Here is a 23,621-nt window from a genome sequence, read left to right on the forward strand (position 1 = left end):
ACATCCCTAGAATAATTATCTTATATACTGACTTGTGAACTATGTTAAATACTTTCAAATTGTTAAAGATTGATGATTATTTTTGTAAGTTTCAAATGCGATTTTACTTCGATTTTATTGTGAATCGATATATATGCAATTCAGCTTTCGGGCTGCTTCAGCTGTATGTATCGTTGTTAATAAAAAACACTTTTGTTACGATTCGAAATACCTAATATATATCAATCTGCTCAGACAAAAAGTTTGAATGAAAGACTAGCTAGATTACCCTCAATGCTGTTAGACAGAAAGATGTGAGAAACCTATTATGTTGTGAATATGGAAAGGTGTGGATTTTCCCTTTCTTTTTGTTGTGAATGAGAACCTAGATAAATCAATAGGTGTATGTAGAGTTCATGATTGTTCGTCTATTCTAACAATTTGTCCTTGTCAACGATATGGTGTTTATTCATTTCCTGTTCCTGTCGGAGTGTTGTATTCAATCTTGATCTTGCTGTTTTATGAAAATTGATGAGAGTATAGACATTTAGATCAAATTGCACTTCAAACGAAAACTGGCAACTTTCCCTTTTGTATAACCTGTTCAGTATGTTTTTAGAATTGTTACCATTATATGTAGTACCGGTATTTGCAATACAAAGCAAAACCTACCATTAGTTATATTATATATCTATAAGATGCCAAAGCATGATATACTGTATACCACAAATTACTAATATGAATCTGAAGGGGTAATTTAAAGGTATTACAAAGTTTTGGGAAATTTTGAAAAATGGGTGGATAGTGATTCTTTACAATTTTGATATATTTGGATGCTCCTGTGGATGTATTAAAAACACCAGAAATTTTAGCCCCTAAAACACTTCTGCTTTCGAGAAAAATTGAATATAAAGATTTACGGTGCTCCCGGTAAATTTTGATAAATTTCACATAGCTCCTACGTCCGTATAATGGTAGCTGCGACCATGAAAATCTCAGAGTATGTAGTTATGGTATATAATTTCCGAACGAGAATAGCTAATTGGTCGATTTTAGTCAATAAACATTGTTTTATAGCTTAATTAATATCTTGACCTTGAGGGGGAGCTATTCAACATAAAATGTTTATTATTTACAATTTCATTACTTTAGAGTCGATTTCGACCGCGTCAACGATCACTGAATATTGTAGGATCGTACATGTACACGTTCCAATATGTTCATTTGAACCAAATTCATGACCCCATACCAAAACTTTGTATTACCTTTAAGGTACAGTGTATTATTAATCCAAAAGCCTTAAAAAAAATTAAAAAAATCAAGCATGTTGACTTTACCCTTGCCCCTCAGCTTGTATGAATAATTTGTTTTCTCAATATATTGTTTCATTTTAAAGCTCATTTCAAAGCTCATGCCATTTTGTGAATTTGCATGTATTAAGTGAGTTAATATTTTGTGTAAACACTTCTTATTTACCTATGCTCAGTGATTGTACACAAGTCACGACATGGCTCTACATATGATTCATTGACTTAAACATATGTGCATACTTTATTTTCTTTCTGTGTCAGGCACCCATCACCCATCTCTCTTTCTCTCTCTCAATCTCGTTCTTCCTCTCTGTTTGTCTCTCTCAATCTCTGTCTTTTTTTCTAACCTCTTCTGGTCTTTTATTCTCTGTCTCTCTTGTTTTGATTTGACTGGCTTTAAGTTAAATTTTTCTGTTACTTTTTAAATCCTTATTCCTCCCATCTCTTTATATATCCTATATTTTCTTTCTCTCTGAAAACATAATTCCACTTTTTTTTGTGGTACATTATAAATTCATACTCAAATATTTTTTTTAAATCTTGGTAATTACATCATTTGAAGATGTGTCACTGCAAACCTACAAACAGTTCACTCAAATAGAGTCAAATTACAAGAAAGCAAATTTATTGAATATATAAGAAATTTTAAAAATGAGTAATTCCTTACCTGAATTAAAGCAGTTGTCAAAGTCTCTTTTATCAGACAAGCTTCACAAAGCTCGATTCAATTTTTCAAGAAAATTATGCAGATTGGAAATTCGGTCTATAAACTGTTTTACACCCGGAAGATCTCAGCCTTTGCTCAAACATTTATGAATCACTTATCAAAGATTCTGAGATGTGTAATCAAAATGTTTCCCTAGTTTTGTCAAAATTGTTCCACTTATACCAAATGAGGAAGTACAGTGAGCATACCTCTCCCGCAACAATTTATGATCAATATATGAGAGGTGGACTCGCAAAAATCTCTTCTTTCATATTATGTTCATATTTTTTTAATGCCATGCAGGACGAAGGATGATATTTAGCCCCATGTTTATACCAGCATACATGTATCTTGCCGTCGTTTATACCAGCTCAGAGGTGTTTTGTTACACAATTCTTCCCTCTGATTGATGTGAACTTGTTCATGACCAGGGGATAGGAAGATGAATAGGCCTGTCTTCATCAGCTCCAGTTTACCAAATTACCCGCCATTTTAACTACCCCGATCGCAAATTAGCCAGTTAATTTGCGTCTTCATCAGCCTTCAGATGCAATTAGCGGGATATTTGGTCGAGAAAATATCCTGAGAAATCTTGGTCTTGTTTCCAAAATATCCCACTATTTGGGAAATGGCGGGCTAATTTGCGCCCGTCCGAGTTAGTTTGTAAAATAGCGTATCGGTCTGGTGAAGACGCAATTTCGAGCTTGAGAATAATATCCCGAGTCTGAAAATAGCGGGTTATTTGGCAAACTCGAGCTGATGAAGACAGGCCTATATTTTGTGTTGGTTGCTAGATTTACACCATATTGTGTCAGTGTGTGATTATAGTATTGATTTTCTGTAGAATCTGGTGCATGATATTGATCTTTTACAATTTTTACCTTCAATTTGATATTCTATTGGTTATGTTTTAAATAGATATATATATATATTTTTTTTTTTCTTTCTTTTTTGATTAAATATTTTTTTTATAGTTTTTTTTATTGTTGTTTTTTTTAAATAGTTTTTTAAACACGATAAATATTATACCCATTCTCTTATTCCTGTCTTGTGTTTTTTTTTTTTATTCTTATGTTTACCTTGATGTTTTTTGTGTTATGTTATCGGTTTTACAGTTTTACTAGTATGCTTGTTGTCGTCCTAGTTGAATATCTGCAATCAACTGTCTTATTGCTTGTTTGTTTTGTACTTTAATCTGTTAGATATTTATTTGTTTGACTATACATGTACATATTCATTGCCTTACTTCTTGCATTTGCAACGTTTTACATATTTGTATAATTCACTGTATATTTATTGTTATTTTTATGTTTGTGGACCCCTTTGAAAATCAGCTGTGCTGAAAGGGCCATCCACCCTATGAGAGGAAATGAATAAATAAATAAAAAAATCTGGAATTATAATTCAGTGTGTGCTATAGGCAGGATGCTACTGTTCTACACTAAACTCCCTGGGCTCATAGGTGCCCCAAATCTAAGTAATATAGAAATAAATGAATACATAAATAAATAAATGTTATTACTAAAGAAAAAATGAAAGTCAGTCAGTCACTCAGTGTCTGACAGTAAAGTCTAAATATTAAACAGGTTTCCTTGCAAAATTTGAATACTAGGACACTGCTAACATTTAAATTTCACAGATAGGACACACTGTACATGTATGTGACAAACCGGTATTCATAATTCCTGCAAAGTTCTACAGAATTTGATGTCGGCTGCAAATGGGACATACATGTAGTACCTTTAATAGGCCTTTAAGCATTTCACAGAAATATTGTTATATATCACACCTGCTTATGATGGGGATATAGTCACACAACAGCACAAGGCCCTTTTTCTAAAGACTAGTTGTAATTATCAAACAATGCATGAGTAATGAGCAATTTATTAACTCAATTACAGCTTCATTAAAGTATATGAACCATAACTTATCTAGGCCGTGTAATAAAGGGTTTCAGGTTAAAAATATAATTCAACAAATTGGGGATCCAATTTTGTTACTATGGAACTCTGCCAATGTTCTGTTGTGTTGTTTCCTTTTTTATTTTTCTATGCACTGTATTTCATACAAAGGTGAAGATACTACTTTCAAATTCATTTCATAGCTCTGTAAATATATAGCTATACAAAAACTCTATACTAGTATTAATTACTATTTATTACTAATGATGTTTATCAGCTGATAAACCTCATTAGTAATGTGATGAACCATGCAGAAATAAATGAATAAGTGAATTTAAACAACCTGTATCACTATGCAATAAGCAACTTAACTCTTTTTAGCATGAATGATCATCATAAGTGAGCATTTAGTATGGATCTCAAGAAAAGAATTGGGGTCCTGCCTAGTCACCCTAGCTGTAGATGGGGATAATCATTTTCCTGTTATCAGGGGGAGGTGGTAGTCTTTCCAAACTGCAAAGTGTGGCATCTAGAATGATATAAGGCAAAGTTATATAATCAAAGTTTGACAATTCATGAACTGACTAGAAATTGCTCTGCTTTAAATTTCCTGGACTAACAGAATTGTAAACTCCATCCCTGGACCAAACATTAACCCTATCCTTAATGTAAATACAAAAATTACAGCCCTATCCATTTTGGTAAGTTAAAAAGCGTGGAGCAATTGTTGGGGCATATGTCGGAGGACCTTAATGTCATTTCTAAAAATACATTGTACAGTTCTTCTACACCAAATCACAGCTAGATGTACTTGAATTGTGCAAGTATAATGGTCATGAAACATTTACATGTATGTGAATGTGATTAACTATGTGATTAAAGTGGAATGAATGAATTGAGTAACCTTCTCAACGAGGCCATTAAAGAGACGAGTGACATTCGAATGTGTAATATTCTAAATTATGTACGTGATGAAATTAGGCTGATGATTATTACCATCATGATGCACCTGATGCCTAAGGCATATTTTCACCCATGTAAATGGACAGTGAACTTGTATAGGGAAGAATGTAGTTTGATGATCTCATTTCAAAAGTGCAGTACAATGACCCCCCCCCCCTTTTTTTACTCTCTCTCTCTCTCTCTCTCTCTCTCTCTCTCTTCATTTGACTACCGGTACAAGTACTACCATCAGTCTCTCCTTTCTATTCTCTCCCCTTTCCTTCCAATGCTCATGAATCTCTCTTTCTATCTCTCCCATATCTATCTCTAAATGGACAGTGAACTTGTATATGGGGTAGAAGAATGTAGTTTAATGCTCTCATTTAAAAAGTGCAGTATGATTACCCCCCCCCCCCCCTACTCTCCCTCTCTCTCCCTCTCCCTTTTACTACTATTACTACCCTCTGTCTCTCCTTCTTTCTATCCCTCTTTTTTATCCCTCCTGTCTCATAGCTATCTCTCTCCTTCCTTTCCTCTCTCCATTCTTTCTTTCACCCACCTCTATTTCTATTCCTCTCATATATTTATGTCTCTCACCTCTTTCTATTTCTCTTTCTATCTCTCCTGTTTCATCTCTCCTTCCTATTCTCTCCCCTTTATGTCCATTGTTCACCTCTCGTTTTATCCCTCCCATATCTTTCTCTCTCACATTTCTCTTTTCCTTTTTGTTTATTTCTTTACTCTTTCCCACCCTCTCGGCCCCATCTCTAAACATGTATCATCTCTCCTCTATTTCTGTCTCTCCTTCTTTCTATCCCTCCTGTCTCATAGCTATCTCTTTTCTTCCTTTTTTCTACCCTTAATTTCCATTGCTACATGTATCTCTCCCATTTCTATCCATCTCGCACTTCTCTTTACACGTCTCATCTCTTTTTATCTCTCGACTCTTTCCCCTCCCTCCAGGCCTCATCTCTCCTCTTTCTTTTTCTCCCTCTCTCCTCCATTTCTCTCCCCTTCTCCATTTCCCTTTCTCCCTCCCTCCTCCTTTTTCTCCCTCTCTCTCTCCCTCCCCCTCCCTCTCTCTGTCTTTGTATATATTTCATCTCAGTCCTTCAATTGATATATTTCTGAAAATGGGAATACATCCAATGCATAAGACCACCTATGGTATTTGGTTTACATTGAATATCAGTTGTCGTGATATATACTCATAAACCTATTATTGTGTTTTTTTTTGTTGAAAATAGGGTAATATTTATCATGAAAATAACACAATCATTAACATTTCATCTTTCCATTTTTCCTCTCTCTCCTCTCTCTCTTTTTCTCTCTGCAGTTCCTCGGTGATCCCAATCCAAACACCTCCCTCTTTGAGACGGACGAGAGATTCAAACCGCTCGGCTTTGAGATCGAGGACCTTGGATGCTGCAAGTGTATACGACACGCCGTGTGGGGGACGAACATCTTTGTGGGGGCGATATTCACTGACGCACCCAACAACTGTGATGTTGTCAAATCTATCCTGAAACAGGGATCCAGTCCCGAGTCTACACCAAAGACTAGTTAGCTAAAGTAGTATTTTTACTCTAGTATGTTTAAGGCCATTGCACACATCACAGTTTGACTAGATACAGATTTTTAACAGAGATTAAAGTGAGATTAGTTTAAGACTACAAACAGATTTTAAAGGAAATTAAAGTGGGATTAGTTAATGGATTTTTTGTAAATGTGAATTCTGTCTGATTGAGGTCCTGAATTATCATACATGTATAAACAATTCTTGGGTCATGTTATACGAAATAATGGTTTGGAAAATCTTGCACTGACTGGAAGAATCGAGGGGAGGAGGAGTAGGGGTAGATGGAGGATTCTGTGGATGAGTAGCTTAAGGAGTGGGATTTCTGAATGTGGAATTGATCTCGGATTCTCGGGGAGAATGAATTACTTCATAGAATATGGGACAGAGAGTTGTGGCATTCAATGGTCGCCAACATCTCAGGATGTGGCACGTAAAAAAGAAGATATAGCCTTTCAGATGGAGAAAGGGTCCTGATTTGTATGAGAGCAAACATGGACAATCTTGTTTTATCCTTTTTAGTTTTATCAACCAGAAATATGATTCTTAAATTAAAAAAAAAAATAATAAAAAAAAATAAAGAAATGGAAATAAGATTTAGGGGCATGCGGAAATGAGCAGTTTTGACAGGATTGGAGGATTGGAAGGTTTGAAGGTGTTGTTTGTGCAGGGTTCTTCTACATGTACATAAAGCACAAATTATAAACATTTTTATTTTGTTTCATTCACCAGAGTTTTGTCTCTGTTTTAAGATTGAGGATGGAATTTTGTGTATAAATGAAATTACAGACATAAATTGATGAAACTAATCTGTGGCTTTACAAAATATATATAGTACATGTATATTGTTCTGCCATGCTGTCCACTCTGAGCCAGAAGGCCGTTCAGTTGATTATCGTATGAATAGATTAACACCCTTTTGGCTCTTAACACCTTTTACACATATGAAGAGTTTAATTCCAAAAGGAGCTAAATCCACTTTTGATGAAAATAGAGTTATTAATATCAGAACATTGTTCACTTTAGTACCCGTCTTTGAACAAAATTATTTACTTTAATTTTTGGAGCAATAATGAAAAAAATTCAACTTCTAATGTCACTTTTCCATAGACGCCTGTACAAAATCTGGTAAACAATGGCTTTTTTCTCCGAAGTTACAAACATGGATTTAGCTCCTTTTGGAATGAAACTCTTCATATATATATATATATATATATATATGCCCTCAGGGAGAACTGTATTGATACTGATGAGTCTACCCTGGGTAAACAACACATATTGTTATAATTATTATTATTATTATCATCATCATTCTGCCATTCACTTGGCTATGTAAAGAATATCACATGACAAAAAGTTTTTTTTTAAATTTAAAGATAAGAATTGGTAAACAATGAGTGTACTCTTGTGACTATATTTGGGTACATTTTAGCAGCTTTAACAAAAGGATACAAAGCTTTTACTTTTTTATTGCGTTATCTGAACCGCTCAACAAGCAAGAAATGAAATTGCAGCAGTTCTACATGATTATCAACAATAAATTGTGTAGTGTGTGGAATATTTGCTCTATAATTGTTAAAGATATACATGTAGCTTACAAGCGCATATCTACCTGTTCAAGTCATTAACTGATAATTTAACTCCATCTAACTTGATTGAGATTAAATTCATTAAACCTCCATAGCGGTTCAACGGCCAGCTGCCGAACTACTTAGCTCTCTATCGCTGAACTGCTAAAGCAATTTCTTCTGTTGCCGTATATAAAGTAATAATCTCATTAGTGAAGCAGCCAAAAGTCTGTGTATGCTACAGATGCTTACCCAATGATATTATTTCAAATCTATATACAGCTTTGGTTAGCTTAAACAAAATATATAACTTTTTTTTTTATTGATAGATGAAGTCGAAATTCTAAGATTCTGCAAAGTTTTGTTTTCCTAAAATGGACTATGTGTAAATGAGAGGTGACAGGGGGGGGGGGGGGATACATGGGGGCTTGGGGCAAAGTAGCCCCTGAAAGTCATAAAAGAGCCCTTAAAAATGTGCATAGAGTTCAATGCAAAACAAATTAAAGCGTGTTATTTTCATGCAAGCAAGCTTGAAAAGTGGGCCCTGAAATTTGTTTAACCTTGTTTTGCCAGAGAGGTGAAAATATGTTCATGGTATTCAGTCAGCATTGTGCATGTCTGGTGACTGGCTGGAGTGTTGAAAGGGACTTGGAGAAAGTGCACACAATAATGAGTGCAGGCAAACTTTATTCAGATAGGTTATTGTATATGAATATCTGTAAGGCATTTTGAGACATCACGGATGGATCAAACCCTATGAATTCATCTATAAAGAGCATTAATTGTATTAAGACACACATTTTTTTTTTTATATATGGATTTCTGTTTTAAATTCTGAAAGTCATTTAATCATTTTGCTTCATTTTCTTTCATATAGTAACTGTGATAGGTTGATAAGAATATTGAAACTACATAGTACTACTCGCCAAGATACTAATGATGTCATGAAGTAATGTATTCATGTTGCTTATTAAGAACAAAATGGTTCAAGTTACCATGATCTTTACACTTTTCATACAATGTACAAAAGGAGTGTGCTTACCATTATTGCATGTATATTATTATTACACTGTTGTGTGGATGTAAAGTATTCAGAATATTTCTCTCAGAAAAGAATATGATTGAAAAGAAACTCTTTGTCATAAGTGTGTGTGCAATTATAAAAATCTTTGACATCCATTGTACAGTCGTGCATACCTTCAGTTGCTTTACTCTTTCTTTCTTTTCTCTCTATTTTAAAGGCACACTGTCCTACTTGTAGCTACTTGCTCCCTCTATATAGAAAACTTCCCTAATCGGTGCCTGTTGGTCCCCCATGATCCTCTTTTTCTTATGTCAAATGAGAGCTGAGTTAATGAGATAGCCACCTGTCACAGTGACCTCGTTGGCTCGCTGTGTGGTCTAATCCCTTCTAGCTGCAGTAGTAACGCCTACCTTTAAATTGCCCAGTAGAATTAGACGGTATCTAGAGTTATGAACAACATGTCCCAATAAGGTATTTGTGTTCAGTTGCATGCATGTAGTTACCATGGCATCATCTATCCAGAAAAACACCCTCATAAAGAGGATTTTTTCGTGAGGAGCCCTTTTAACAGAAGTGCCCTTATGAAGAGCCCTTATATAGAGTTGTTTATGATGAGTACATTAAAAATAGTATGTTAAAAGTGAGATGGTAAGAATACTTCAGCTGCATTTTAAAGTATGATGGTTTGTCTCAATGATAAGAATGTACACATTTACCTCAGGATCCAATAAAGAGAGATGCTAAAAATGAAATTTGTTTCTATTTATTTATTTTCATGTCTTTCTTTCTTTTTCTTGTAAACAGTACAAATGAGATTTTATCTGCAAGGCACAAAGATGAATACAATATACATACAAAACACATTGATTTTACAACATTGATTAAATCATAATACACGCAGGCTCAATACAAACTGTTTCAAAAAATTCATAAACTTTTGGAATAGATATACATTCTTCTCTTCTCATTCTCACTTGAAGAAAACAAAACATTGGGGTCGGAAGAAAGGTAAACAAAATATTAATATACCTGATATAATGAGAAGCCCTTGTTCTTTAAAGGAAGACTAACATTTTGAACAAACAATTGACAAGAGATGTAGTACTGCTGGGTGAGTAATACTGAATTCCTTGGCACAATTCACATTTGGTGACAGAAACAAGGAAGGAATGTCTTGTAATAATAATAATATTCTGCTTTTATATAGCTCCTAATACATCAATACAACGATGCGTCTATGCACTTTACAGATATATTATAACCCAGGTCATCGGATTCAGGCTTTCCCCGCACACAATGTATGCACATTTTCCGCTTCCTAGGGAGCATTTCTTGTTTTCAATATGAAGATAAGAACAACTGATAATTCTCCTTCCTGTTTGCTTTTGTTTAATGTGCATTTCTGTAAAGAGCTTGGAATCTTGGAGCATTCAAAACTCTTCTACCTGCTAAATCTTCCAAAATCTTTTTTTCTTCTAGGACTATTTAAACCATCTTTAGTCGAAGCTTTCAGGATCCTATTTTCTGCTGAATCTTCAGCAATGTTTGGTTATTTCAGCAAGTACTCAGCCATTATCAGTTTTCAATTTCTTGTAGCTCTCATACTTCTTGTTTGATGAACACTAGTATTAAAGGTTGAGTTAATAGAGAACAAACTAGCCACTGTTGATCTTTGTAGCTCTCATAATACTTCTTGTGCATAGAACTCTACCAACGTTGAGTCATTTCAGCGCAACTAAACATCATCAGTCATTGTAGCTATCATAAGGTCTATGAAAGAAAGATGTGTTTTGCCCTTTGCGACCGACCCACAAATCTTAAAATCTACAGTCGGCTTTTAATTTTTGTAAATATTTTTTTTTAACCAGTTTTTTAGAAAAAAAATGTATTAAAGCATTCAAAACTGAGAAATATCAGCCCAAAGAGGGAGTAAAAAAATTAAAAAAAATAAACAAAAAGATTTTTGACCGATCGAACCATGTTTTGGCACCTAAAGGACAATACAACATTTTTTTTTTTAAGACCTAATTCTTCTTGCTGGAAGTCTCCTTATATTGAGCTTCTCAGAACAACTGAACATTACGACTCCTTGAAGCTTTCATAATTCTTATTCCTGAACTCTAGTAATGTAGAGCCATTTCATAAACAACCATTGTCAATTGTTGGAGCTATCATAAATCTTCTAGTTGTTGGAACTGCTGAGGTTTTTTTCACCACTTCTATCATCTTTAGTTTTAGCAAGTTAGCTACATGTATCATAATTCTTCTACCTGTTGGAACATGAGTAATATTGAGACATTTCAGCCCAAATAACCAAACAATTCCTTGTAGCTTTCATGATTGTTCTTGTTCTTCCGACTCTAGTAATGTTCAATTATTTCAGCACCACTGACCACCATAAATCTGTGTAGCTACAATTCTTCTTCTTCTTGGCACTCTTAATGTTGGATCATTTCAGTATAACTAAAACCATCATGTCTTTGTAGCTACAGCTTTCATAATTCTTCCTGCTGTTGGAACTCTATTAATGTTGAATTATCCAGCGGAATAGAAAGGAGTTCCATTCCATCCAGACTCTGTATTGGGATTGATCAAATCAAAATTAATAATGAAAATAATCAGGGTAGATTTGACTACTTAATGCTTGATATTTATTCTGATTAAAACATAATGTTTTGACAATTCTATTGGTATAACAATGAAATATACATGCATTCATCCCAGTTGACTTCAAGTGGTTTAGAAAGCAAGCACACATAGTCTCTTGAGAACCAATAGGGTGTTCAAGCTTAAAACTTAAAGGGGAAGTCCACCCTAATATTAAGTTGGTTTTAATTGAAGCAGAAAAATGAGAGAAACGGGTCGATGAAAGCTTGATCGAGCAAAAACCGATTAAAAATATGACATTTTTTGAATTTGTTGAAGGTGCAATCAATCCAACATAAATAGCCAACTCTGTGACATATCTCATGAGATCCCCTCCCATGTGCCCTCTACTAAAAACTTCCAAAGGTAAATATTTTCCTTTTTCAATCCTACATTTACCCTAAATAGAATTATTGACAATATGGTTTAGACAACCCTATATGAAACTAATTTATTCTGTCATCAATAACTAAGAAAGTTTATAATATTGTTTTCTCCTTTTTCTGCTTTTATTAAAACAAACTCCTCTAGCTAAGCTCACAGCAGACAATGTTTTGGGAACTGAAAAATTTGGAAACCTTAGTCATTGCACAATGTATCACCAATTTCCAATAAAAAATAAATAAATAATCAAGAGCAAGTCATATCAAAAGGAACAGGGTAGTGAAAGTGTTCTTTATTCCTTACTCAACAAATAAACTTCTTTATTGTATTGTATTTTTGAAAATTTCTGCCAACTTTGCAACATGTGATTCAAGTGACATAAATTTACCTTCTTTGACTTGATAAGTTTATGATCTCTGAACTCTGTAAGTTGCGCCCTCAATGTCAGGTCACTGTTGACGAGGAATGCCTCTCTGCACTTCTGATACAGCTCTTGAAATGACATACCTGGGGAAGATAAAAACAATCATACAGAAAATAGATTTTATCGCAAATATCCAGCAGTGATTGCTCCGCAATTTTATTCATGACTTCAACTCTGGACGTAAAACTACATGTATACCTAAAGCTAATCCTACCCTACACCCAATGCTCACTCTAACCTGCCAAAAACCAAATTACAATCTGAGGCCTAACTATTGTATCATAACCTGCTCCATTGTCAGACCCATGGAAATCATTGTATGTAAAACTGTTCAGGCTGGGAAAGGGTCAAATATATAAATAATTATCTTTACCCACTGATCATGACTCCCTCTTTTTGTGGTGACATAGGATTTTGCATATGTCTACATGTACGTGCTGGCGGAGGGGGTTATGATCTAAAAAAAATATTTCTCCATAGGATTGTAATGCATCAAGTGGTCGCATACGCACAGTAAGTCAACACCATCCGTTGACTTGCCCTACTAGTAACATACAAAGTCTCGTCTCCATTCTTTTGAAGGACAGGTCACCTGTGAAATGGAGAGTGGCTGAAATGCTCCACAGAGAAGTGGGGAGTGCACACAGTAAGTTCAGTATTAAAACTCAATCAAGTAAAGTTTAAAAACATCAATTACACATGATTGGAAAGGCGGTGTATTTAATATGTGACCTGGTATGATTTTTGTTTTGCATTTTGCAGCTTTATTCTGCAGCTTTATGTTCACAATTATTACTGTTGTAAATGTGCATACAGCCATGCTGTTAACAAAATTGTGTAACATTGTAAATGTAGTTTAATGTACATACCGGTATACCTGTCTCTACAATACTGATATCCCTCACCAAGTTTTGTAATTTGTTAAGTGTGTGAAAAATTGATTTGTCCCGATTTATGTTTCTTGAGAATGTGACATATCAAAGCTTATGAATCTAAGGGCGCGTTCATGCTTGATTTTGAAGGCAGAATGAGCGATTTGTAACGCTCATCGTAAACGCTCATCATAATCGCAGTTCCACGGTGCACTGTTCATGCTCACTTCTCCAGGCAATTCTCCTTGGGTGGCCTTCAGCTGGATTCGCAAACCTGTGTGCGCATGCTACGTAGACCCACTAGAGGTCAGTGCGTTGACCCCATTTAAACGCGTTTACAAATTGTAAACGCATCTTTTTGTGAGTTTACGATCGGCGATCGTGATCGCCGTTTTTCGGTGATTCTACAAAAGTGAGCATGAACGCAATCGTGTTTTAAACTAAACGCGTAACAGATGCCTGATTCTGGCCGTCAAAATCAAGCATGAACGCGCCCTAAAAGTATTCAACAAAGGCCCTCATTCAAACAGTCAGCCTTTCATTCTGGAGTCGCAAACTACACAAAAATCATCAAATTTACAAGGGGTATGAATAATTCACTTGTTAACTGCATACAATGTAAAATAAACATAACAGCTTCGTTGTATGCACATTGACAGCTGGATATGATCTTGTACACTAGAGCAGCTGCACAACTAATGCAAAACTAGATGGAACTTTGACTGCGCGCAGTCGAAATGATGCCTCCGTCATAGAGCAATTTTACAAACCAAAACAGAAGAAATTTTTCAAATTCAAGTTCAATTGTAATCCATTAACAGGTTCTCAGAATATCGTGATTACAAGCAATTTCTCATATACATATATGACCCTTTGATCTTTGACCTCATGACCCCAAAATCTAATCAGTTCATCGGCTCTGCAAGATACATACATGACCAAAGTTTGGCAGGAATCCATCGATCGGTTCTTCAGATAACGCAATCACGAGAACGGGACGTACGGACGGACGGATGGACAACCCGAAAACATAATGCCTCCGGCTACTTCGTAACCGAGGCATAATAAAATTATTGTCTTATATACAGCACCATTGACAGCTGAAGGTGTTAAAACAAAGTACATGTAAGCTTACCATTGTAAGTGCCATCATCTTTATGCTCCATCTGAAACTCCACCAAGATGTTGAAAATACCCCTGTGAAATATAAAATAAAGCAAATCTATGACATCATTGTGCTAAAAATAAGAATGCCCTACAAGTACTCAAAAAATATCAGGTACAGCTGATCACTATAGGAGGCGCGATAGCTCAGTCAGAAGAGCAGTGGTCTCGTATTCCGGTGACCCGGGCTCAAAACCAAGGCGATGCGCTAGTGCCCTTTGGTATTTAAAGGTATTATTCCTCATTACCAGGTCCCTCGGAGAGAACCTAAAGCTGTCGGCCGTCTGGTTGCTTACTAAATGCTTTCTTAGCAGTCAGGTAAAATAACCACCATCACCATATACTATCTTTTGATGAAATTCAGAAATTACACTTAGAGAAGTTGCTACAGGGAATCTCCATCAAAATAAAATGGAAGTGTATCAGATATTTTGTGCAGTAACAAACAAGGTATGGAGTGTAGATTCCCATTTCTCTATTTTGTAAAAAATCTCTCGAACTTTTAAGCTCCAGTGGAATCATCCACAGATAACAACATTCTTCATCTGCTCAATAAGGTTATGGGAACAAGGCCCTGTTTCACAAAACTTCTTATCAAGGACAAGTTACAAGAACTGTTTGTAAGCTCCCAAAATTATTGCACTTAAAGAGAAGGTTGAGTTCTGGGAAGAGGTGAAAAATAATTTGTGAGCATTATCATTCTTATTATGCAAGTGTGGAAGAACATCATATAAGACATGTTCCCTGAAAAGCATGGCTCTTCAAATGCCTTCATATTCGAAATATGTCATGTAACATCGTAAAACTCGGGGGTAGGATTTTTACGCCACGTGTTCGTGTAGTCCCATATACATCTTTGTGTGCACAGTGTTTGAAACTTACCAAGACTTGGCCAAATTTCTTATCATTTTGATGATTCCAGAACCTTGCAATGCACACAAATTCTTATATGCTAGATGATTACCTTTTCTGGTCGATTCCACACCGATGCTTTCACAATGCAATCGCATGACCAGAACTCAACTTCATCTTTAACTCTTTACATGCCACACAAATAATCTCCCTGTGCCACATTGTATTAATCATGGGATAGGTACCGGTATACAACAGGCTTCAAATAATTTAATGGTTTCTAGTGTAAGATTGATCTGTACTGGTTTTAAAAGGGTTGCCATATTTTCCAAAGCCATTGGCCCGAATTCACAAAGCAAGGTTTGAGCTCAAACCTCCTTTTGTTTCGCCAAACCTCCTTTTGTTCTTTACAAACCAGGTTTGTAAAAAATGCGTAAAACGCGTCATATGACGTACGAAAACCTTGGTCTGAGCTCAAACCTCCTTTGTGAATTCGGGCCATTGTGTTGCACAAAACAATCCTTCCGTGAAGTCACTATGAACATAACAGACAATAAAAGCGGACAAAATATACAGTTCCTCAGGTAGACAAAGGTACATCCCTTCACTGCTTTTATGTTAAAATGTGTGGAACAGGTGGATATGCATGTGACACCTGTTCTACACATTGTTACATAATAGCAGTGAAGGGATGTTCCTTTGTCTACCTGTGGAACTGTATATTTTGTCCGCTTTCTTTGTCCGCCATATTCATAGTGAGTGGTACCTAGTATTTTGTGCAAAATCACATGTGTGGTAAACAAACAACCATGCAGAGAGGCAAATGCAGCAACCAAAGTGTTAAATGGCAGTGAGCAAATGTTTATAGAAATCTTGGCAGTTTTTCTTGGCATTGAAGCCCCACTGTACTACTTGTAGCTACTTGCTCCCTCTATATAGAAAACAATGCCTAATTGGTGCCTGTTGGTCCCCCATGATCCTCTTTTTCTTATGTTAATTGAGAGCTGAGTTGATGAGATAGCCACCTGTCAGTGACCTTGCTGTGTGGTATAATCCCTTCTGGCCAAACTAGTACGGACGGCCTTTAAACACGATTCATAACAGGGCCCTGAACAGTTGAAAGGAAGAAGGGAGATACCTACCTGGCATTTGGGGTCAGACTGCGGAGCACGTGGGTTAGGGAGCTGAGGGCCAGCATACCGGATTGTTGGACGAGGAGTGAATTCTCGTACGATGTCTCATCAGTGTACGGGTCAAAGGTCGTGACATCGTACCACATCCAGCGGAATGTACTCGACCTCTCCTGATCCCAAACTGAAGGAGAGAAAAAGAAGAAAACACTCAGATACAAGGGCAAGACCTTATAAGGTAATACTAATCGGTAACTAAAAATAAATTTCCTTTTGCCCTTAAAAAAAGCACTTTCAATAATGCATTATCCTCAATTAACAATTAGTATACAAATAAAAAGGAGCACTATGATTGCAGGATTCTCTGGGAGAAGAGTAATACAAAAAGACAAATTATTATTATTACTATCATTATTAATATACTAACCAAGAGGAGCGTTGATATGATCGATTGAAGCAAGTATGTGTACGTTGTTGACCTGTGCAAGTTTACTCAGGATCGACTGTACCTTAGATCCCCGCAGCATGCTGCCATCCAGGTTATGGATGAGGATAAAAAGAGGCTCTGAAAAATAGGAAAAGATGAAGTGTTAAGTTCCTGTGTTAACACACATTTTGTGAGGAATGCAGAAGTTTAAGTGTTTATCTGCATAAGGAGTAGAATCAGAACGTTATTCTGTAATTGAAAGACATGTATGAGTCTACATATGGTACAGAGAGTAAGAGAGAGAGAGAGAGAGAGATAGAGAGAAGAGAGAGAAAGAGAGAGAAAGAGGAAAAATGAGAAGAGAGAGAGAGATATAGAGAGAGAATGAGGAGGAGAAGAGAGAGATGCACTCTATCTTATGCACTACGAAGGACAAGGGTTTGTACTGGCAAAACTGGTAAAGAGCATCGAAATTCAGAGCTGCCAACCTCCACAACAGAAAATCAGTAATCACAAGACTCAAAATCAGTAGTGAGGGAAACTGTACTCTTATGATTGTTAACAATTACGGGAAATCCATAGTTGGCAGCTCTAAAAATTATATTACAGGCATGATGAAAACCCCAAAGAAAATGGAAAATTATAGAAAATTACATCTCACCGTCCATCTCGTCCAGTTTCTCCTCAATGAACTCCAGCTGATCAGCCATGTTTCTATGGTTACACACATCATCAATCACATCATCAGAGATGGCATTCAGAATCTAGGAGAGGGAGGGAGAGAGAAGTTTGGAACTGATTAGATGATAAGCCATGCTTCCATAATGACATTCACCATCAATAGACCAGTTCACGGTTGGCAAATGTCCCGAATGATCCTGAATATCCACAGATCTTCAAAACATGAAAAGGTCCCACTTTGTACATTTTGAAATAATCACCTCTACAGCGATGGAGGTGCTATATAAATAGTCTTTGTTTCCCCTTTTCAAAGAATACTTCCACCTGTGTATCGTGGAGTGCACTGAATGTGCATGAATGAATAATGATTACATAACTTTCATGAGCACGTATCCAGTATTTCGTCTCCATGTATTTCAAAATTTGTTCTGCTATGACCTTTATCTGCTCATGCTCAGACTGCAACCGTGAACTGGCTATTAGATGAATCAGAAATGACATTGAGAATCTGATAGAGAGAGAGAGAAGTTTACAACCAATTAGATGAAAAGCCATGCTTCCATAATTACAGCCACCATCAATTAGACGAATCAGAAATGACATTGAGAATGTATGGGAGGGGAGAGTGTGACATTCAAGAATGCTTATATAATATTAATGATGATGATGATGATGATGGTGATGGTGACGATGATGATAGTGTTGGTGGTGATGATGATGATAATGATGATGATGATGATAATGATGATGATGATGATAATGATGACGATGGTGATGATGATAATATTAATGATGATGGTGACAGTGATGGTGGTGATGATAATGACAAGGTGATGATGATGGTGATGATATTAGATTTTTAAGGCACCAACCATCAACATTACACTGAGTAGGGCATCTTACTTCAACTGGTGTACAAGGTTAAAGGTTAAAGGTTAAATGACTCACACTCTTCATTGTAAGACTAGGGAAGTAGCCATTGACGACAATACTGGTGTAGTCCTTCAGCTGCCGTCTTCTGAACTCTTCTAAAAGTCTACGTTTTGATCCTAAGCCATACAGCAGAATGTTGAAGTCATTACTGTACACGAAACAATAAAAATAATATAAAACAAATTGATATAGTTCTACTAATATGCATATATACACTACAAGGAAGCAACACATTTAGACGAGCTGCCATAAGGTGCTCAATCATTCAACATTTTTTTTCTTTCTTACCAAGTATGCGTTTACTTCACCTGGGTGGAGGGCAGCAAATAAAGTTTAAATGTCTTGGCAAAGAACAATAGCATTTGAAAGATTCACATTCTACAGTTTTTCTCATTCAATGAAACATCCAGGCTAGTAAACTTTAAAGTCAAAAGATATATAGAAAAACTGCAGGGTAACACAAAGAGCGAGTCTTCATTGGCAGGTGGTCTCTATAGACAGGTTTACTTTAGCACATGTTTCAATGAGAAATGGGGTTTCAAGGAAAACCACACAAATGTGGTCTTTATCTTGGTCTTTCTATACAGGTGGTCACTAAAGCAAATCTAATTTCTCTATTTCTTAACTTACCTGGTTGGCTGGCAATAATTCTAATTTACCGTTACCGTAGACAGAAAATCAGAGCTCGTTATATTCGCGCCTTGTTCCTTTTAGTTTCCGTTTGTATTGTTTGATTTCAGCTTTCTGTTACATTCTTGCGTTTTACTCTGATGAGTGCAAGGCGAAAAGCTTAGGTATGGCTCTTTTCAACGCGATTCTCTCTCTAACTTACCTCAAGTGGTACATCCATTTGTTGAACAGTGCGCAGTGTTCTTCAAACAGCTCTCTCATCTCCTTGGTGTAGCTATTGGGGGCGCTCTCCAATGCCTCGGCCAGCTGTCCGCTACCCATCTGGGGAGTGTCTAGCCGCGATAGGGTGTGGTCTGATGTTAACGCTTGTCCTGCGTGGGCCACAAAGTATTCCTGCGCCATGTTTGATTGCTGCCATAGTAATAATAATAATATTTAATTTTTATATAGCACTTAATACAAATGAGTGGTATTCCAGTAGTGCGTACTAAGTTAGTCCACACCTTTATGGAGTGCCAGTTGCCAACCCATTTACCCTGTACAGATTATTTTAATCCTGCAATTAAAAGTGTCCAAAAAAAATAATTTTGCAATGAAATGGGAAGAAAAAGATATTATGAATGTGAACTGAATTTCAACAAAGTCTTTGGTAGATTATCTTGTCATGAATATTGAAGGAGGAAGATGACACCTAGCATTCCATAGAAGTGTGAACTAAAATTCTTGTTTAGTCTGGACTTAGTCCGGGCTTAACTTATGAGAATACCACCCAATGTCTCTAAGCGCTTTACAAATATACTATTACCCCGATCATTGGATTCAGTGCTTGCCCGCACACACTGTGTGCACAATCTCCACTCCCTGGGTGACAGTTATTCAATACTTAGTGAAAATGTTGTACACTTTTTTTCTAGATCCAGACCAGTTTGGTATATAAACATACCTAAATCTTTAATGTGTAGGAAATTATTTTCACCACATCAAAGTCTTATAGTTTAGCTAAACATAATATGTTTCACTTCTCTGCACTGAAGCCTAATACAAAGTTCCAGAGGGAGTGACTCACCATAGATGAAACGTCATCCTTAGCGGCTGTTCTCTTTGATTTTCTCACACCACCACCCGGGGTTGCTCCCTTTGAAGCACCGTCTCCTTTCTTAGCTTGGGAGGCTGATGACCCCTTGGCAGTGGCCCTTTTTGTCTGTTGTTCCTTCTTAGTCGTGGTGGCAGCATGGGACGCCCTCTTTGGTCGTTTTATTGTAATGCTTCTCTCACTGCTTGTGTCGCTGTTCATGTCATCCTTGTCACCAAAATCGTCGTCGTCATCGCTGCTCTGATCAGAGGAGAAATCACTGTCATCTTTGTCCTGTCCTATCCGTCCTATAGAGAATACATTTCCATATTCCATTATCATCCTTACCAGGTCTATATCCATAACATTTTTAAAGAAATGTACATCTTTACTTGTACCGGGTATGCCTATCATTGACATTTTATGGATGAAATAGTTACTGCACAATTGGTTGTTGGGAAATAAGGTTATTACTATAAAACTTAAACACAAGAAACAAAAACAAATTCATTGGACATTCATTCTACTTCATTCTAGCATGTGCATAATCTCAATAAGGTCCTGCTTCCACATACATAATTATGATGTGGATGGATTAACAAAATTAAAGGGTCAAAAAGGAAAGTTGTATGGTTCTCATTAAGAATTACACAACAAAAAATAAAGAAGACCTGAAGTGAAAAAAAAATTGGGTGGGGGAGGGAAGAGGGAGTCCAAAAATATTCTATGAAAAGCAACAACAACAAAAATCATCCCATGATTCTTCTTTTTTTCTTCAGCCTTTCATCTTGGCAAGGGGTGGGCCACATCCCCCCCCCCCCCCCTCTCCAGTGCTCCCCTTCCTGAATTAGCCCTTAATTGAAAAAAGACAATCATATCTCACTTTTGTGTTTTCTTTTGATGGCTGTACTCTTTGCCTGTTGTCTGTCGGCGCTCTGTGCTGCTACCTGAGCCATCTTACCAGATCTCTTATTGGCCTTAAAGGAGTACACCGCCGTTCCCAATGGCCCATCTCGATCCAAAAGGACTGCAGAAATAAAGACAGAATGTTTGATTGATGCTTGATTAGTCTTAATTTGAAATTGGTGATATTTCAGATGGAATTAAGAACCAATAAGGAAAGAGTTGTGTTGATTTATAGCTTCAATGTTTTCTTTGTCCATACATTACTGAGCTGCAGAGGTTTAACCCATATATTGTAGCAGTTCAGAGTTTTCCAAAGGTCTAAATTAATCAGTTATTCCTCCTCACATTGACATCACTCTTTCAATTTTCCACTTTTTCTTAGGGAATAAAATGTACAATCAATGAACCAATGTGAATGAAAATTACAAATAAATCATTCAGAAATTACCAATTTAAGCACAAAAGTAGAGATAAGAAATTTTGCTCAGCATTGCAAACTTAGAAACTTCAATGATTATTTTCAATCATCAATTATTAATATCGCTATTATTTATGAAAGGCAAAATGTACTGCAACAGAAATGGACTCAAATTTTCGAGCAATTTTTACATTTTCTCTTCTTCTTAAACTTGTACTTGAACTTAAGAGCATTCTGGATCAAAAGATGAAAATAAAAAAATCGTTTAAAGCCTGTCTGCACTACTTGTATCTACTAGTGCCCTGTATATAACAAACAATGCCTATTAAAGCGGTACCCGTTGGTCCCCCATGATTCCCTTTTTTCTCATGTTAATTGAGAGCTGAGCTGATTTGACCACCTGTCAGTGACCATGCAGGGCCAACCTAGTACAGACAGCCTTTAAGGCGATACTGAACTGCTTAGGGTTAACGACTAAATTCTCATCTTAATTGACCATCATACCTTCTGAAACGGCTTCTAATACGTCATCCTCATTCTCATCATCGCTTTCATCTTCTTCCATCTCCTCCTCTTCCTCTTCCTCCTTATCATCACGCTCCGGCCGAGTTGATTTCAACTCAGTATAGTTGACCCGTTTCCGTGATGTTCTCACAGGTCGGCTTGGAGTTGGAACCTCTGATTCTGAGGGAGCTAAGGTATGAACCTTACTCTTCCTTACCTTGGTATCTGTGAAATACAAATTGCACGGTTATACAAAAAAATCATGATATTTGTAAAGCCTACTTTCCTTCTTCCTCCTAAAATCATATGAAATATTCTCTCTGAATGAATTGACCATGAATCTCTACTGAAAATGTCACTGTGAAAGCTACAAGAGTTTGTAAAGATAATTGCTTTCTTTTAAAACTAGTTAACTTTTAACATTGAATCAATGTTAAATGATTGATAAATGTGCAATTAAGATTTTAGGATTTGGTACTTGCCTCCCTACCTGGGGTGTAGTGTAGAATGTATTGATTAGACTCTAGGCCTAGAAGTTTTTAAAATTCAGAACTTTCTCATTAATAAGATATTTGTCGGATTTGTACATCACATTCACAGTTTCAGTGCAGTGCTGCATGCTGCCAATTTGTGTTTCAAACTTTCTCAGTCTTACTTACTTTAGATCTAACTGATGACAACTTAAAAATACTCTAGACTAGATCTAGATCTAGACTAGACTCTAGACTAGTTTTAATCAGATATTGCTCAAAATTGCACTTATTTGTTCGTCTTTATTTTTTCCGATATTATTAATACTTTTATTTCAATGAATAATACCAGCTAGATATAATCCGAGTTTGCCCGAACCGAAAATAACACAAATTTACACATGTGGGACTGGTCTCACCAGATTGCCATTTTTAATGCGAGTCTCAATTTCAAATTACCTAAACGTAAATAATCAAATTTAATGAGAAATTACCTGCCACTTCTTCCATTATATGATTCATAACGTCATCATTACCCACAAAAGTGACAGATACTCCCTTCACACTAGACTTTTTAGACTTTCTATCCATGTTTATAATTTTGTGTTTCGCACGCTTTTACAATGGTAGCTTGGACTAGACAAATTTACTGAGAAAAAGTCTAGTCTAGGTTCGCTTTCTCAACAAAATCGGACCAGGTTTCGAAAATCTGATAGGCGTAGGCCTAGACCTATCACCAATTAATGGAAAGAGGAACTTAAAATTATCTATGGACGGAATTTTCTCTGAATTGGGATGTGAAATTATGAAAATATTGACAAAAGATTGGCAAATTTTGCAGTCCATTCGGAAGTGAAAGGCCAGATTGTGATTTCTAATTCTTTAAAGACATTGGGCCCCCTTTGGGCCTAACACATTAAAGTGGAAGTAGGGCCTATTCATTTTGAGAGCAGATATCCTCAAAATTGTAATTGAGAAGTGGTACCAACTGATTGTATGATATCTTGCCTTGCAAATCGTGAAATTAGGCTTACCTTAGTCTTGATGAATAGCATTTTCTTAGCTCCGCTACCGTGCGCGAAGTAAGTAAGGTCTCGTTGTT

At 36.3% G+C, this 23,621-nt stretch overlaps 1 protein-coding gene across 2 annotated transcripts; it reads right to left on the bottom strand.

Annotated features, from left to right (window-relative positions):
• Positions 1–10,963: 10,963 nt before the first annotated feature.
• LOC585053 (origin recognition complex subunit 2) lies at positions 10,964–23,621 on the bottom strand. 2 transcript variants are annotated; one of them, XM_030990828.1, is made up of 12 exons: positions 23,554–23,621; positions 22,050–22,274; positions 21,105–21,248; positions 20,216–20,529; positions 19,352–19,560; positions 18,535–18,667; positions 17,567–17,669; positions 16,906–17,043; positions 16,491–16,662; positions 14,468–14,529; positions 12,425–12,543; positions 10,964–11,582 (listed from the first exon to the last, which is right to left on the bottom strand). In XM_030990828.1, the coding sequence occupies exons 2-12, from the start codon at positions 22,108–22,110 to the stop codon at positions 11,502–11,504; spliced, it is 1,536 nt and encodes a 511-aa protein (XP_030846688.1). In that variant the 5' UTR covers positions 22,111–22,274; positions 23,554–23,621; the 3' UTR covers positions 10,964–11,501. The 2 variants fall into 2 exon arrangements, with proteins under 2 accessions (XP_030846688.1, XP_030846687.1); XM_030990827.1 differs by lacking the exon at positions 23,554–23,621 and adding an exon at positions 23,014–23,163.

Source organism: Strongylocentrotus purpuratus, unplaced genomic scaffold, assembly GCF_000002235.5.
Source record: "Strongylocentrotus purpuratus isolate Spur 01 unplaced genomic scaffold, Spur_5.0 spur5_scaffold_19, whole genome shotgun sequence".
NCBI classification, from domain to species: Eukaryota; Metazoa; Echinodermata; class Echinoidea; order Camarodonta; family Strongylocentrotidae; genus Strongylocentrotus; species Strongylocentrotus purpuratus.

Bases quoted from the DNA above. Each gene is read 5' to 3' on its own strand.
- LOC585053 (XM_030990827.1), bottom strand. From the start codon at position 23,110: ATGGATAGAAAGTCTAAAAAGTCTAGTGTGAAGGGAGTATCTGTCACT. The intron at 21,249-22,049 runs GTATGATGGTCA...TTATTTCTGCAG, and splicing joins ATTAGAAGCCGTTTCAGAAG to TCCTTTTGGATCGAGATGGG. The intron at 19,561-20,215 runs GTGAGTCACTCC...TTACTATGGCAG, and splicing joins AGGATGACGTTTCATCTATG to CAATCAAACATGGCGCAGGA.